Source organism: Dreissena polymorpha, chromosome 4 (genome assembly GCF_020536995.1).
Source record: "Dreissena polymorpha isolate Duluth1 chromosome 4, UMN_Dpol_1.0, whole genome shotgun sequence".
Taxonomy (NCBI): domain Eukaryota; kingdom Metazoa; phylum Mollusca; class Bivalvia; order Myida; family Dreissenidae; genus Dreissena; species Dreissena polymorpha.
Window position 1 is genome coordinate 105,227,619 of NC_068358.1, and position 14,191 is coordinate 105,241,809.

Below are 14,191 nucleotides of genomic sequence, written 5' to 3' on the forward strand. Positions count from 1 at the left end.
AGCTCTGTTTCGTTGAGCATGCAAACTCATTATAAATTATCCTGTCCACGGACATTGAACATCCATCATTCCAATTACAACAGCACAGATACATTCTAGGTCGACACATTATCATGATAATTCACTTACTAACTACATATAGAAAAGACCTGAACAGTGGTTATGACAGTTTACATGTTACTGCAATAAAGAGTTTGTTTCACAGTTTATTTTCAAGTTTAAAGGGATCTTTTCAGGTTTGGTAAATTGACAAAATTGAAAAAAGTTGTTTCAGATTCGCAAATTTTCGGTTTAGTTATGATATTTGTGAGGAAACAGTATTACTGAACATTTGCCATGGTCTAATATAGCCATTATATGCATCTTTTGACGATTCAAAAACCTAAAAATTATAAAGCTTTGCAACGCCAAACAATTGAATAATTTGGAGAGTTCTGTTCTTGTCGTTTAAATTTGTGAAACTACGAAGATTGCTTATATAACGTATAAAATACGCATCTTATGTATGCTTGGCAGGATAGCTCAGTTGGCTAATGTGTTTTTACTTCAGGATTCCGGGGGTCACTGGTTCGAGCCCTGATGCGGGCTACTTTTTTTTTCCTTTTTAAATTTTATTTTTGATTCTTTACTGGAGCTTTTAAAATTTATTGTTTACATTTATTAATATAAAGCATTTATTGACAAACTTCAAAACATGCCAAAATCTGTGAAAAGGCCCCTTTCAATATGGGTCCTGCTCTGTGAAAAAGGGGTTTAAAACATGGGCATAAAGTGTTGTCCCAGCTCAGCCTGCGCAGTCTGCATAGGCTAATCAAGGACAACATTTTCCGCTTTTGTGATATTTTTTGTTTCAAGAAAGTCTCTTGTTAGCAAAATTCAAGTTTAGGCGGAAAGATTCGTCCCTGATTAGCCTGTGCAGACTGCAAGGCTAATCTGCGACAACACTTTACGCACATGCATTAAATCCCCTTTTCACAAAGCGCAGCTCATAAAGTTTTATTATGAATAGGTTCTATGCAGCTAATGGCAAGATAGATACTTCAAGATTGCAAAACTGTTGTCTGAATGTGCACACATAACATATCCTCATCAGTAACTTGGAAGGGGAAATAATCCATCAGAACAATGAACAGTTGGGATGTTCTCATCTTTTTTAACGTGTATAACTTATATTTTGTTTCCAAATAGCCCACCGAAAATGCATTGTTTTAAATAGAAATTCATCACATGCTTTTTTTTGCAGTTTTATAATCACATGTCTGACATGTAAATCTAAATATTGATTTTCTTTGCTGATTTGAAAGAATGCGATAAAAAAAGATCGGACTCTTGTAATACCATGATTAAATTTTATAAAACACGTTAATTATATTCATGCTTGTGACATGGGGTATTAAATGTTTGTAGAATTTTCATGTTTCAAACGTGCGGAAAACAAACAATTTATTTTCAGTTTTAAATGCTATCTTGAGTGCGAACATTACACAAAACATTGTAATTGTGGTAACATGCAAGCAAACAATGCTCACATATTTATTTGTCTTTGAAGATACTTTTTTACATTTCCCTGTTAAAATAAGCAGAAAGAAAACAATTTGATTGAAAATTATTGAAAAACAAATCATAATTAATCACTATATACAAAATAATTAAAATTTAAACAAAATATAAATACAGTGATTAGAGGCATACAAGGTTTAAAATAAAAATTCCATGTCTTATATTTGCTATAAACCTCAGCACACTTAACAGAAACTGTTAACTATCTCTTACTTCAAATAACTTTTTTAAGGCATTTTTAAAAAGAAGTATTACCTGCATCCTCGCCATTGATGGCCTTATTGAGTCCATTGATGTTCTGAAAGAGTTCGGACAGAATAATGTCCAGCTCTTGTTGGGCAGTGGTCAAGTCCTCTTCAACAGGAACATTGTCATAAATACTAACTCTATGAATGTGTTTTCTCGGATCAAGAGACCGTCGTTTTACGGGAACATCCTTTCGGTCATCCGCGTAGCTGAAACTTCTACCCCTAACCGAGTTATCACTAACAAACAGTGAATCGTCAAGAAGAGTAGGAAACTTTCCCGGGCCAGATATAAATAGGTTATCTTCTGAAGAGTTTGTTGTATCACTGCCTAGACTTTGTCGGCCCAATGTCAAGGGTGTATCAAGGCCTAAAGCACCATTTGTTGAACTCAAAGAGAACGCATCATCCACTGAACCATTTTCCAAGGCCCTGGTTTGTGACAATGACGGAGCACTAAGCATTGGTGTTGAAGTTAAATGGTTTGTGTGCACAGACATAAGCGTGGTTTGACTATTTGACGACATTGTAATTGTGTTCAAATTTAAGTCAGTTTTTAAACTGGAAGGTAGCACAGTTAAAGCCTCAGTTCTAGGGGAGGTAATTTTGTCAACATGAACATTTTGGGTACTCGTTATCTTGCCCCAATCACCTGGCGAGCCAATATCTTGACAATTTAAATGCTTTATTTTTGCCTGCATGTCGGCAGAGTTTGTTATCACTGGTCCACTAATCTCAGTTATTGTCTTATGTTTCTTTGATCGGGTCCTTTTCAAACTTTCCATTCTTTTCAGAAGTCCTTTAGCACCTTTCGGTGTGTCCTTTTTATTCACTTTTTGGTTGATGCCAATTGTCATGTTGCCATTAGCGTCCGGGCTGTTTGTATGATGCATCTTGCAGTCTAGTACAGGACTGTCCCCAGCCTGCGCACTATCCCCGGTCTCACTGCTGCTGTTCTGGTCGGCTAGAAGACTGTCGTGGCTGGAAGCTGACAGCAAGGTCAGCTGCACAGGCTGACTGGTCGAGGTCTCGAGATCCTTGCGGGACCAGCGTCGGCTGCTGCGCTGGTACTTCCACTTGTCACTCAGAGCACACTGGTGGTCGTCATCATCAGAATCCTCACACTGCAACATGGTACAGCACTTATATAAGACTTGTTCTGGGAAAACTGGGCTTAATGCGTGTGCAATAAACTGTTGTCTCATAAGACTGTGCAGACTACACAGGCTCATCAAGGTCCACACTTTGCATCTGAACAGGATTTTCACTAAGAAATGACTTTCTTTAAACAAAAAACTATATAAAAGCAGAAAGTATTGTCTCTCATCGTATGTGTGGATGGCACAGGCTGAGAGGACTTCACATGCCTATCTTGGACGACACTTTACTAACATGCTTTTAGCCACGTTTTCCAAGACAAGGCTAATTTTTTATAGCACGCTCAGCTAATCCATGCTTTAAATTGTACTTAAATTCTGTTCTTGACTACTGCTATCCTTTGATAGTTCAATTTGTTAACAAGAGATTTTTTTTATTTCCTGCAAGTCCTTTAATGCAGTTCAAAACAACAAAGTTTAAACAAGAGGGCCTGTAAGGCCCAAAGTCGCTCACCTGAGATAACAAGATATTATTGGGACAAATCTTCTGACCAAGTTTCACGAAGATCCGAAAATAAATGTGGCCTCTAGAGTGTTAACAAGGTTTTACTTTAGCCATATAAGGAAAAATGCCCTGCCCCCTGGCAGCCATGTTTTTCAACCAATCGGCATCATTTTTGAACTCGTCCAAGATATTATTGGGATGAATCTTCTGACCAAGTTTCATGAAGATGAGACACTAAATGTGGCCTCTTAGAGTGTTAACAAGATTTTACTATAGCCATATAAGGAAAAATGCCCCGCCCCTTGGAAGTCATTCTTTTCAAGCAAACATAATTATTTTCGAACTCATCCAAGATACCATTGAGACCAATTTTCTGACCAAATTTCATGAAGATTGGACTATAAATGTGGCCTCTAGAGTGTTAACAAGGTTTTACTATAGCCATATAAGGAAAAATGACCCGCCCCTGGTGGCCATGTTTTTAAAGCAACCAAAACCTTTTTCGAACTCATCCAAGATATCATTGTATTATATGTTAATTTTACATTGATTATAACTTGAAAGCAAGATTTTTGTTTTGTATCTAGCTTGTGGTGTAAAGTGTTATGCGTGTACATGGCTCTTCGTCGAATTCGATAACAGCACAGTTATGTACACAAGCTATGGTTTGCGTTAATCGAACCGTTGATAAATGAAGTATTTTATTTTTCCATTGTTTGTATATTGTAATTATAAGGTGATCGTTATACAATCTTTATACAGATTTACTTTTTATCTGTTACAGATTTACACACGTGTGTTATAAATTATGCAATTACTCAATGTGATATCAATTAATAAACTCGATTGATTCTATGTCAATCGTATATTTGAAATCTTATTTATGATAAAAGTGTGTCTCCTATACCGAAAAACAATGCAATAGTCAACAGTAATTTGAATGCTATCCCAATTTCAATATATCCGAATACTAGTACAGTTTACCAAACATCGTAAATCGTGAGTGTGTGATCTCATTTCAAATATTTTTTGCGATAAAATAATTTAATAGCATAACAGTATAAAAAAGGGATTATTGGCAACTTTAAGCACTTAAACTGGAAATAGAAGTATTTCGAAACTGCTACCATGGCAACCAAGCACAATAAATTACATAATAAGAAAAAGAAGAACTCATGTCATCTAAAAATGTTTTAAGAAAAAAAACATAAAATCATGCGTTCTGTTCTGAATTAAAATTGTTGTAACAAAGGTCAAAAATTGTAGTTTTTGCAAACATAATTGACTAAACCTTATAATTACCCCACCCACCTTTAAATTGGAATAAGTCAACAATGCTGTGTCCGTTTTAGATGAAAACCGCATCTATGTAAAGAGTATTGATGTTTGTACACTAAACAGGTATAAAATTGAAATAATTTTATAAAATTACAAGCAACAGAATTTAAAGTTTGCACTCACTTTAAATGTTTATGCCTTTTTTCGCATTTTTTGATACTTTTTTGTCATTTTTTTTTAAATATTTGTCGAAAGATATGGCCGAAAGTGACATATTTTGCGATAAAAGTATGTTTTCCATTGTTTATTCAAGAAAAAATATTATTATTATTCAAATTCAGAAAATTCAGACTGAAAAACAGAGAACTGGATTTTTTATCATTTTTGGCGGCCATCTTGGACGCCATCTTGGATTACAAATAACCTACCATCACGCGGCATGTCCACCCAAAATTTTCTGACACTTCAGACATTAACCTAAAAAATGGTATATAAATCAGCTTTCACTCTTTTTTGCATACTGGAGGTGCCCAGGGACTGTACTATTGGGACAAATCGTCTGACCAAGTTTCATGATGATCGGAAATTTAATGTGACCTCTAGAGTGTTAACAAGATTTTACTATAGCCATATAAGGAAAATAGCCCCGCCCCCGTGGTGGCAATGTTTTTCAAACGAAGGGCATCATTTTTGAACTCGTCCAAGATATTATTGGGATTAATCTTCTGACCGAGTTTCATGAAGATCGGACTATAAATGTGGCCTTTAGAGTGTTAACAAGATTTTACTATAGCCTTATATAGCCATATAAGGAAAAATGCCCCGCCCCTTGGCAGCCATGTTTTTCAAGCAAACGTAACCATTTTCGAACTCATCCAAGAAATCTTCTGACCATATTTCATCAAGAATGGACAATAAATGTGGCCTCTAGAGTGTTAACAAGGTTTTACTATAGCCATATAAGGAAAAATGCCCCACCCCCTGGCGGCCATGTTTTTCAATCAACCGGCATCATTTTCGAACTCGTCCAAGATATTATTGGGATGAATCTTCTGACCAAATTTCATAAAGATTGGACAATAAATGTGGCCTCTATAACAAGATTTTACTATAGCCATATAAAGCCATATAAGGAAAAATGCCCCGCCCCTTGGCAGCCATGTTTTTCAAGCAAAGGTTACCATTTTTGAATTCATCCAAGATATCAGTGGGACAAATCTTCTGACCAAGTTTCATGAAGATCGGAAAATAAATGTGACCTCTAGAGTGTTAACAAGGTTTTACTATAGCCATATACGGAAAAATGCCCGGCCCCCTGGCAGCCATGTTTTTCAACCAACCTGCATCATTTTCAAACTCGTCTAAGATATTATTGGGATGAATCTTCTGACCAAGTTTTATGAAGATCAGACAATAAATGTGGCCTCTAGAGTGTTAACAAGATTTTACTATAGCCATATAAGGAAAAATGCCCCGCCCCTTGGCAGCCATGTTTTTCAAGCAAACGTAACCATTTTCGAACTCATCAAAGATATCATTGAGACCAATCTTCTGATTTCATGAAGATTGGACAATAAATGTGGCCTCTAGAGAGTTAACAAGCCAAATGTTGACGCCACACAACGCACGATGGACGACGGACAAAGAGCAATCACAAAAGCTCACCATGAGCACATTGTGCTCAGGTGAGCTAAAAACGAAGACAGTATACTTACTATGACAATAATGAAAGAAAATGACCTTTTAACAGCCAATGCATCAGAAATGCCAACTTACCTACGATCAAATGTACACCGGTAATCTTTTGGAATTCAACGATTAAGTAACAGTTTAATATGTTTTCTACCCAATTAAACTAATCTCACTAAATCAATTTAATTTAAACAAATATAAATCCATATTATCAATATTAGTCAAACAGTAAATTATCACCTCTATTAATCCAGGTAATCCACTATTCTGTTTTTGATACCAACTTCTTATATCATGCCCAATAATCTGTTATTGATACCAACTTCTTCTATTGAGCTACACCGCCTACTTATTCCCTTGATAATCTCTTGAACATCTGACTTATGCACACATTAAACAGAAGCCTAAGGCAATAACCTCCATTTGGTTTAAACTATTAAATCAAGCATCATAATAAATCATAAACATTTTATTGCTTTGAAATATATTAATTGTGAATTATTTTCAAGCGATTGTGAACTAATGGGAAACAACCTGAATTCTAATAATTTCATCATTAAGCTTTTAAGATGAAAATCCTTTAAATTTATTCAAAAATAAAATGTTTTATGAACATTATAAGTTAATCTCACATCACTAGTTATTTTTAACAAAGCTTGGTATCGTGAAGGTAACTTAAGATCTTCACAATGACATGGGGAATTTTTAAACAAATACTGTATACTAATGAATTAATTAAATTAAACACACTTCTTTCAATCATTTCATAGACTATAAAATATTTGATGGTATTCTGATTAAAATTGCTATCAATTAAAAATAAACGGGCCACCAAAAATGCTATTGACTACTGGCAGCCGCGTGCGCCCAGAGAACAAAACAAGTGTTATCGTCCATTTTGTTCGTGAACATTATCTACAAATCATCCACAAGTCATAGTCCACAGTCCGGAACAAGGCGCTATTAAAGAGGCTACGTTCATTATAGCTAGTAGACATTTAATACTTTGATCAGAATCCATGAAATTCTTTTGTATCAGTAAGTCATCAGTAATAACCTTTGAAATACAGGATGTACCAATAGCATATAATACTGTTCAAAGATGGATTCTTTGTGTTTTTCTGTATGTCTAAAATAACGGAAATTAATGTTAATAAAGGATACATTAACAAATACACTATGGTAAATGAAGCAATGTAAACCACTTTAACCCTTCCCACTCAGAAGCAAAGTGAAAAGGCTATGTGAAAACAGCATAAAACCAGAACAGCCTGCGAGTAACTCCCAGTCTGTTCAGGTTTTATGCTGTTTGCTGCTCATCAGCATCTAAGGGTTGGAAATGAAGCCTTTAAAACTTGAATCTAATAAGAAAGGTCTTTAATTAGATTTAACTTTCTAAGGGACTACAAATGTGTCAAAATACTAAGTGGTAAAGGGTTAAAATCTGTGTGGTGCAAAATAATGTCAGTTAACCCTTTCAGTGCGGGAACCGAATTTTAAAGGCCTTTGCAAACAGTTTGGATCCAGATGAGACGCCACAGAACGTGGCGTCTCATCTGGATCCAAACTGTTTGCTATTCTGATAGTATTCTTTGAAAAAAAATGAAAAAAATGCTTATTTTACAAATTCAGCAGACTACATTTTAGCAGACGACAAATTTCCCAGCATGCAAAGGGTTAAAAGCTTCACGCTTTTGTCAGCAAATTTAGCTTTGTCTGTTGACTGTTATCAGACAAATCTCCAGCAGGAGCCCTCTTGAAATAAGTGATAAGCCTGTTAAAGCCATGATTCTCTCCCTTTGATATCCTCTAACAACAATTGGCTTATCTGGTTTAAACTAGATTGCAGGCAGGAAATACTGTTTAAAAAATTAAAACAGCTGCCACCAAACATAATTTATGTTTCTCTTCAAAATGTTATGAACAGGGCAAGAGTTTGTTAATATTAATTCAACTTTGGTTAGTTTCGTACATCACAGTTTTGGAAGTCAGAAGTATGTTTAATCAAATGCATTCCAAAACATGTAAAATGTCCATTTTTGCTTGCAACGTTGGACAGTACAATAAAATCAAATGACAATAGCTCTGGGAAAACATGGCTCGATGCATGTGCATAAACTGTCGTCCTAGATTAGCCTGTGCAGTCTGCTAAGGCTTATCAGTGATGACACTTTCCACCTAAACTGGATTTTCGCTAAGAAGAGACTTTCTTTAAATAAAATTTTTCAGAAGATGCAGACTCCACAGGCCAATCTGGGATGACACTTTATACATGTGCATTAAACCCCAATTCCCAAGTGTGCGGCTTAAACATTTTAATCTGCAATGGACTTTCATGCTAACACTGCCAGTTGTATCACAGCTCTTTTTGTGTTTCTTCATTTTGTCAGCGATAAACAATATTACAACAATATTCACAAGGGCCTTACCTCCTTTTTGGTAGGTGTTCCTATTTTCATTATTGCACATTTGTTTAGAGTGTTAAGTCTCCTGAAAATAAAAGTTAAATATTGCAATGCATAAATATTAACTATAATATCTGAAACTTATTTTATTAAGTAACAAAAAATACTAAACCTACCTAATATATTTCAACATATTATCATACATTCCCCTTAAGTTCACAACAAAGGACAAAATACTCTTCGAAATTCAATACAAATCCCTACAAACAATGTGATAAAATAATGCAGAGCACAAAGTATATATAATATCCATAGGTTATGTAAGTATGTTGACATGCATCAAGATACATAATCCACCAGGATCAATTCCAGTCTGTCTGAATTCATGGCAAAATCTGGAGTCCTTAGCTAAGTCTTGAGTACCAGAATGTCACTAAGTCTTGAGGCAGACCTTATCTTTGCTTATCTTTGTTATGAAAATGTCGTCCTCACAGCAGCCAAAGGCTCCAATAAGAACATGACTTATACCCACATGGCAGCTAGCATCAATACAGGCACAGATGTAAATGACATTTCTTCATGCCAATATTGTCATGTTTTATATGCAAATGATTACGTAGAATAAGAAGTATTAATGTGTGCAGCATATTTTCCAAATGTCACGGAGATCAGTTCCAAGGCTCTTTGTGCCAATAACGTCAGAGGAATCCAGGGCAAGGTAATCAGGTTTAATAGTTCTCAGTTACAAGTTCTGAGGGGAACAATGTCCTAGAACTGTTCTAGAACATTTGTTCCAGACTTACTTGAAGCAAACCTTTGGAACTGTTCTAAAACATTTCTAGAATTGCACTGGAACACACCGACTATAACTGTTCTGTAATCATACTGAAAATCTACTAGAATTTTTTAGGAACAGTTGTTGAATGGTAAATGAGAATAATTTCTAGAACAATTGTTCTAAAACAGTTCTGGAAATTTATACAAAAACAATTCTGGAATAGTTCTAGAACAATGGTTCAAGAATTGTTATAGAACAAACTTTCAGAACTGTTTTAGAACTATTTGTTCTACAAATTATTCTCAGTAAACGTTCAACAACTGTTCTTAAATCATTCTAGACCATTTTAAGGATGATTCCAGAACACTTCTAGTCAATTCTAGAAAGTTTATAGAACAGTTCTAAAACGTTTCGCAGGGGTATTGCCCATTGATATTTACTAGATCTCCAAACTTTTGAACAATGCATTTGTTTTTTATGCCCCCGGTAGGGTGGCATACGGCATTTGAACTGTCTGTCCGTTCGTCCGAAAACTTTAACATTGGCCATAACTTTTGCAATATTGAAGATAGCAACTTGATTTTGGCATGCATGTGTATCTCATGAAGCTGCACATTTTGAGTGGTGAAAGGTCAAGGTCATCCTTCAAGGTCAAAGGTCAAAAAACAAAATCCAAGGGAAGTAACAAGCTTTAAAGGGAGATAATTTCTATTTTATATCATTTGGCAGGTACAAATTATTTTCTCAAGGGAAGTTATATTTTTTTAAAGGATATAATCTGAAACAAATTTTAAGGTCAATGTCATCCTTCACGGTCACAAGTAATAAAATACAATCCAAGGGAAGTAATAAGCTATAAAAGGGAGATAATTTCTAAACCTGCCAAATGATATATTTAAATTTTATTTCAAAGCCGCGCAATAGGGGGCATTGTGTTTCTGACAAACACATCTCTTTTTATTTACTAGATCAGATAAGAATTGATGACAGGAGATTCAGTAATAAACTTAACATAAATTGTATTTCTATCCTAGCTTAGATAGTAAACACCATCAAAGGAATATAAACAGGTATACATGCAACATATTTGAAAAGCTTCAATAATATTTCCTTCAAACCATGTATACACAGAAATAATACCTCAATCATGTATTTTAGCATCACATCAAACTCATGATTTTATTTCTTAATTTATAGCTGGATGTTGTGCAGCCTACACGATTTTTAACATGTGTGAAGCCGTGTGGGTCTCTAACTTCACACCTAGCTGGCTTTAAAAAGCCCCACACTGGGTTGTTGGCACACAAAGGTGTGAAACGACTTACATTGTACAGTCAGAGGTGTCAAACCACTCACAGCCAGAGGAAGAATCCCACTGGTAGCAACTTTATCTAGGTCCAAACACATAAGTTATCACTGTTCTCCCTACATATTGTCACAAATGTAATATTTTGAGTAATTAACACCACTTAGTAAACTTGATATATAACACAGCAGTCGCTGCCTGGTGAATATTCCTGGCTCACAAGTTCCATTCACAAGAACTTAAAACACAGTCCATATCAGCATCTGACAAAAAACTGCCCTGTCAGCATACAAACCAAGTGATGATTATGTTCCAATGAGTCCTATAGATACAGTCATTAAACTAATAGCTCAGGGTGGCAAACACCCCACATTTGTCACACCATAGGCCTAGGATAGTTTGTGTAAACAGTCCACTTGGTTTGTGTACATCAGCCCTCGAACATTAAAGAAATAAACTCAAACAAATCTGTTAGTCACGAAAGTCAAACATCAGCCATTATGGACAGTGATTACTGGTCAATAACCAATAGGTCAGTGTAGCAGTATCTACTGTTGGTGGTGCTAAATATTGCAATGACTTAAAGCCAATATTGGTCAATAAATTTAATACCATTAACAATCAGTGACAGTGTCCAATCAATCAGTATTTACAAGTGGCTGACCATAATATGTATGTTATTGTGAGTAATAGAATGTTTGCCAACAGTCCAGTATTTACATATAAATTATTTTACCAACAAACCACCAAGAAGCTAAGTAAAATGTAATGAATTGACACTTGTATATGACCTGCCTCATACCAAAATGGGTCTTATACCATATGTGACCAGTCTGGACAGGAGCTACGCTGTCCTCTCCTCACCAGCCAGCGCAGCTGAATCTACGCTGGGTGCATATGGCATAAGACCTATTTTTGCATGATGTGGGTATTATTATGGTTTCTGTAACTCAAAAAATGATTACAAAATCTTTTTTTGATAACAGAGAGAAAAAGAAGGGCACATTTTTTATTAACTTATAAAGAATCAAGTTTTTAATTGTCATTTTACTTTATTAAAACATTATACCTGAGCAGACCCAACTCCAGGTTGTTGTTCAATCCATAACAATAAAGCACAGTGTTAGACACAGGCTGAGCATTGCCTATCTGTTTCATGGTTGCACTACTGTTAGCCTGTGCAGCCTAGCCACCCTGTGTGTATCCAACAATATTCCCACCAGATGTGTGTTCAACAACACTTGAGTAGTCCATTCAAAGCTCACCACTGGGCTCTATTATACCAGCTTATAAAGATCAGCTAGCTCACACTGGCCCTAGTACTCCAGCTAATAATGACCAGCGGTAGTCCTCCTAACATTAAGTAAGTCTCACACCAATTAAGGACTCTTCATACATTGACACATCCTCTCTGCAGCAAGTCAGGTCAGGGTGGCCATCACTAATTACTATTAGCCTCCAACACTTTCTGTGTACCAGCACTGCAGCACAGTAAGATCCAGGGCTGATAAGTGTGACAGCAAGAAGCTGATCAATCATACAGACAAAGTAGCCAGCATTTATCTTTTTTAAGATAAAAGTATCTGATTATCTCAGGGGCTTAAAAAGTACTGTCCACATGGGAGGTTCAAACAACACTGTTACATACAGGCTTGTAAAACTGACATTTTTTTTGTATCCAGTAATGTTTGTAACATACCACAATGTGCAACAACAGAAGATTTATCTGGTCATAAATTATCTGTTACAAGGTGAACATATACATTGAAATCAATCTTGAAAGTTTTGCACTGCTATAGGGAAGAAAACCACTCCATTGAAATGTCACAAGTCCAGTTAAGGTTATAAAGGATTGCCTAACTGGCAATAAATCACAATCTACCTCGCAATTAGGTGTGACTTTGACAGATCTATAAATTAACACAAATTAACTACAATTGGAGAAAAGATTTATAGAGATTTGAGATCAATGGATGAAAACTTACAGCTTTACTTTTTACAGCCAGTTGAACTTTAATAAACTTGTAACAATCTACTGATCATTAAACCATTCTGAAGAACAGATTGACTGTGATATAATATGACAAAATGGGAACTGGTAAAAAGGAGCATAACATTACATCCAGCTAGGGACATGGGGGTTGTTGAAATGTCCATCACTTGTCACAAGTTCTCATTAATAACTGACAAACTACCACAGAAAGCTACATACAGGCCCCACACTTGCTCACAGTATTAAGTAATCTTCACCTCTGTCAACCAGCATTTCAAGTAATTGCAATAAAAATAAAATGAGTTTCCCCATCTGGATATTACATGACATTCACACACTGTCAGTTCACAACTGTATTGATTGCAAATTTTATATGAAGACATAATGAGATATATCCAACAAAATTATGAAAAATAGCGATAAGGTCAACAACGTTTTATTTTAAAACCCCCTTGTAAAAAATACAATTACAATTTATAATACAATATCCATATTATCTTAAAAACTAGCTTGCTTAAATCCCATATAAGAATGTATTCAGCAATTTCACTGATTGTTTAGAAAATTAAATTAGATAATTAGATAATAAACAACACTGTTAATTGAGAAACCTCACCTGTGTTTTGAAACAACACATAATAGTGATGTTAAACATCATCATGAAAGACATGTAAAATCATTGAAAGTGTTGTCTCTCTGTTTGAATACTTAAGTAACCTATTCATGTCTTTTACGGAAACAATATTATCAGATATAAGATCAGATAAAAAGATTTTTTTTATTCAAATCAATAATAAAATCAATTATAACAAGAGATGTGTTCGTCAGAAACACAATGCCCCCATTGCGCCGCTTTGAAATAATAAAAAAAAAATTTTTTTTTTACCTTTGATCTTGAAGGATGACCTTGACCTTGAACTTCCACCACTCAAAATGTGCAGCTTCATGAGAACGCCGCTTTGAATTAATTTTTTTGACCTTTGACCTTGAAGGATGACCTTGACCTTGAACTTCCACCACTCAAAATGTGCAACTTCATGAGATACACATGCATGCCAAATATCAAGTTTCTATCTTCAATAATGCAAAAGTTATGGCCAACGTTAAAGTTTTTTTTCCAGACGGACCAACAGACTGACATACACACACACATACTGACATACTGACTGACGGACAGTTCAACTGTTTCTTGTCTCTAAATTCATTAATATGTTTCAATAAATTTGATGTAAAAAAAATGTTGAATGAAGTACTGGTCTTAAAAAATACAGCTATCATTGCCAGTAACAAATTCAATGCCCTAACAACCAAAACAATCATTATTAACCTGCA

General features: G+C 35.2%; 1 protein-coding gene across 3 annotated transcripts in view; it reads right to left on the minus strand.

The window, feature by feature from the left end:
• The window catches only part of LOC127877199 (rho GTPase-activating protein 7-like), a 271,035-nt gene that overhangs the window by 12,211 nt on the left and 244,633 nt on the right, over positions 1-14,191 (minus strand). For all 3 annotated transcript variants that reach the window (XM_052422864.1, XM_052422866.1, XM_052422865.1), the window contains 2 exons: positions 8,807-8,867; positions 1,816-2,929 (listed from right to left, as the gene is read on the minus strand). In XM_052422864.1, coding sequence (XP_052278824.1) covers positions 1,816-2,929; positions 8,807-8,867 — 1,175 coding nt within the window. The remainder of the gene's footprint in view (positions 1-1,815; positions 2,930-8,806; positions 8,868-14,191) is intronic.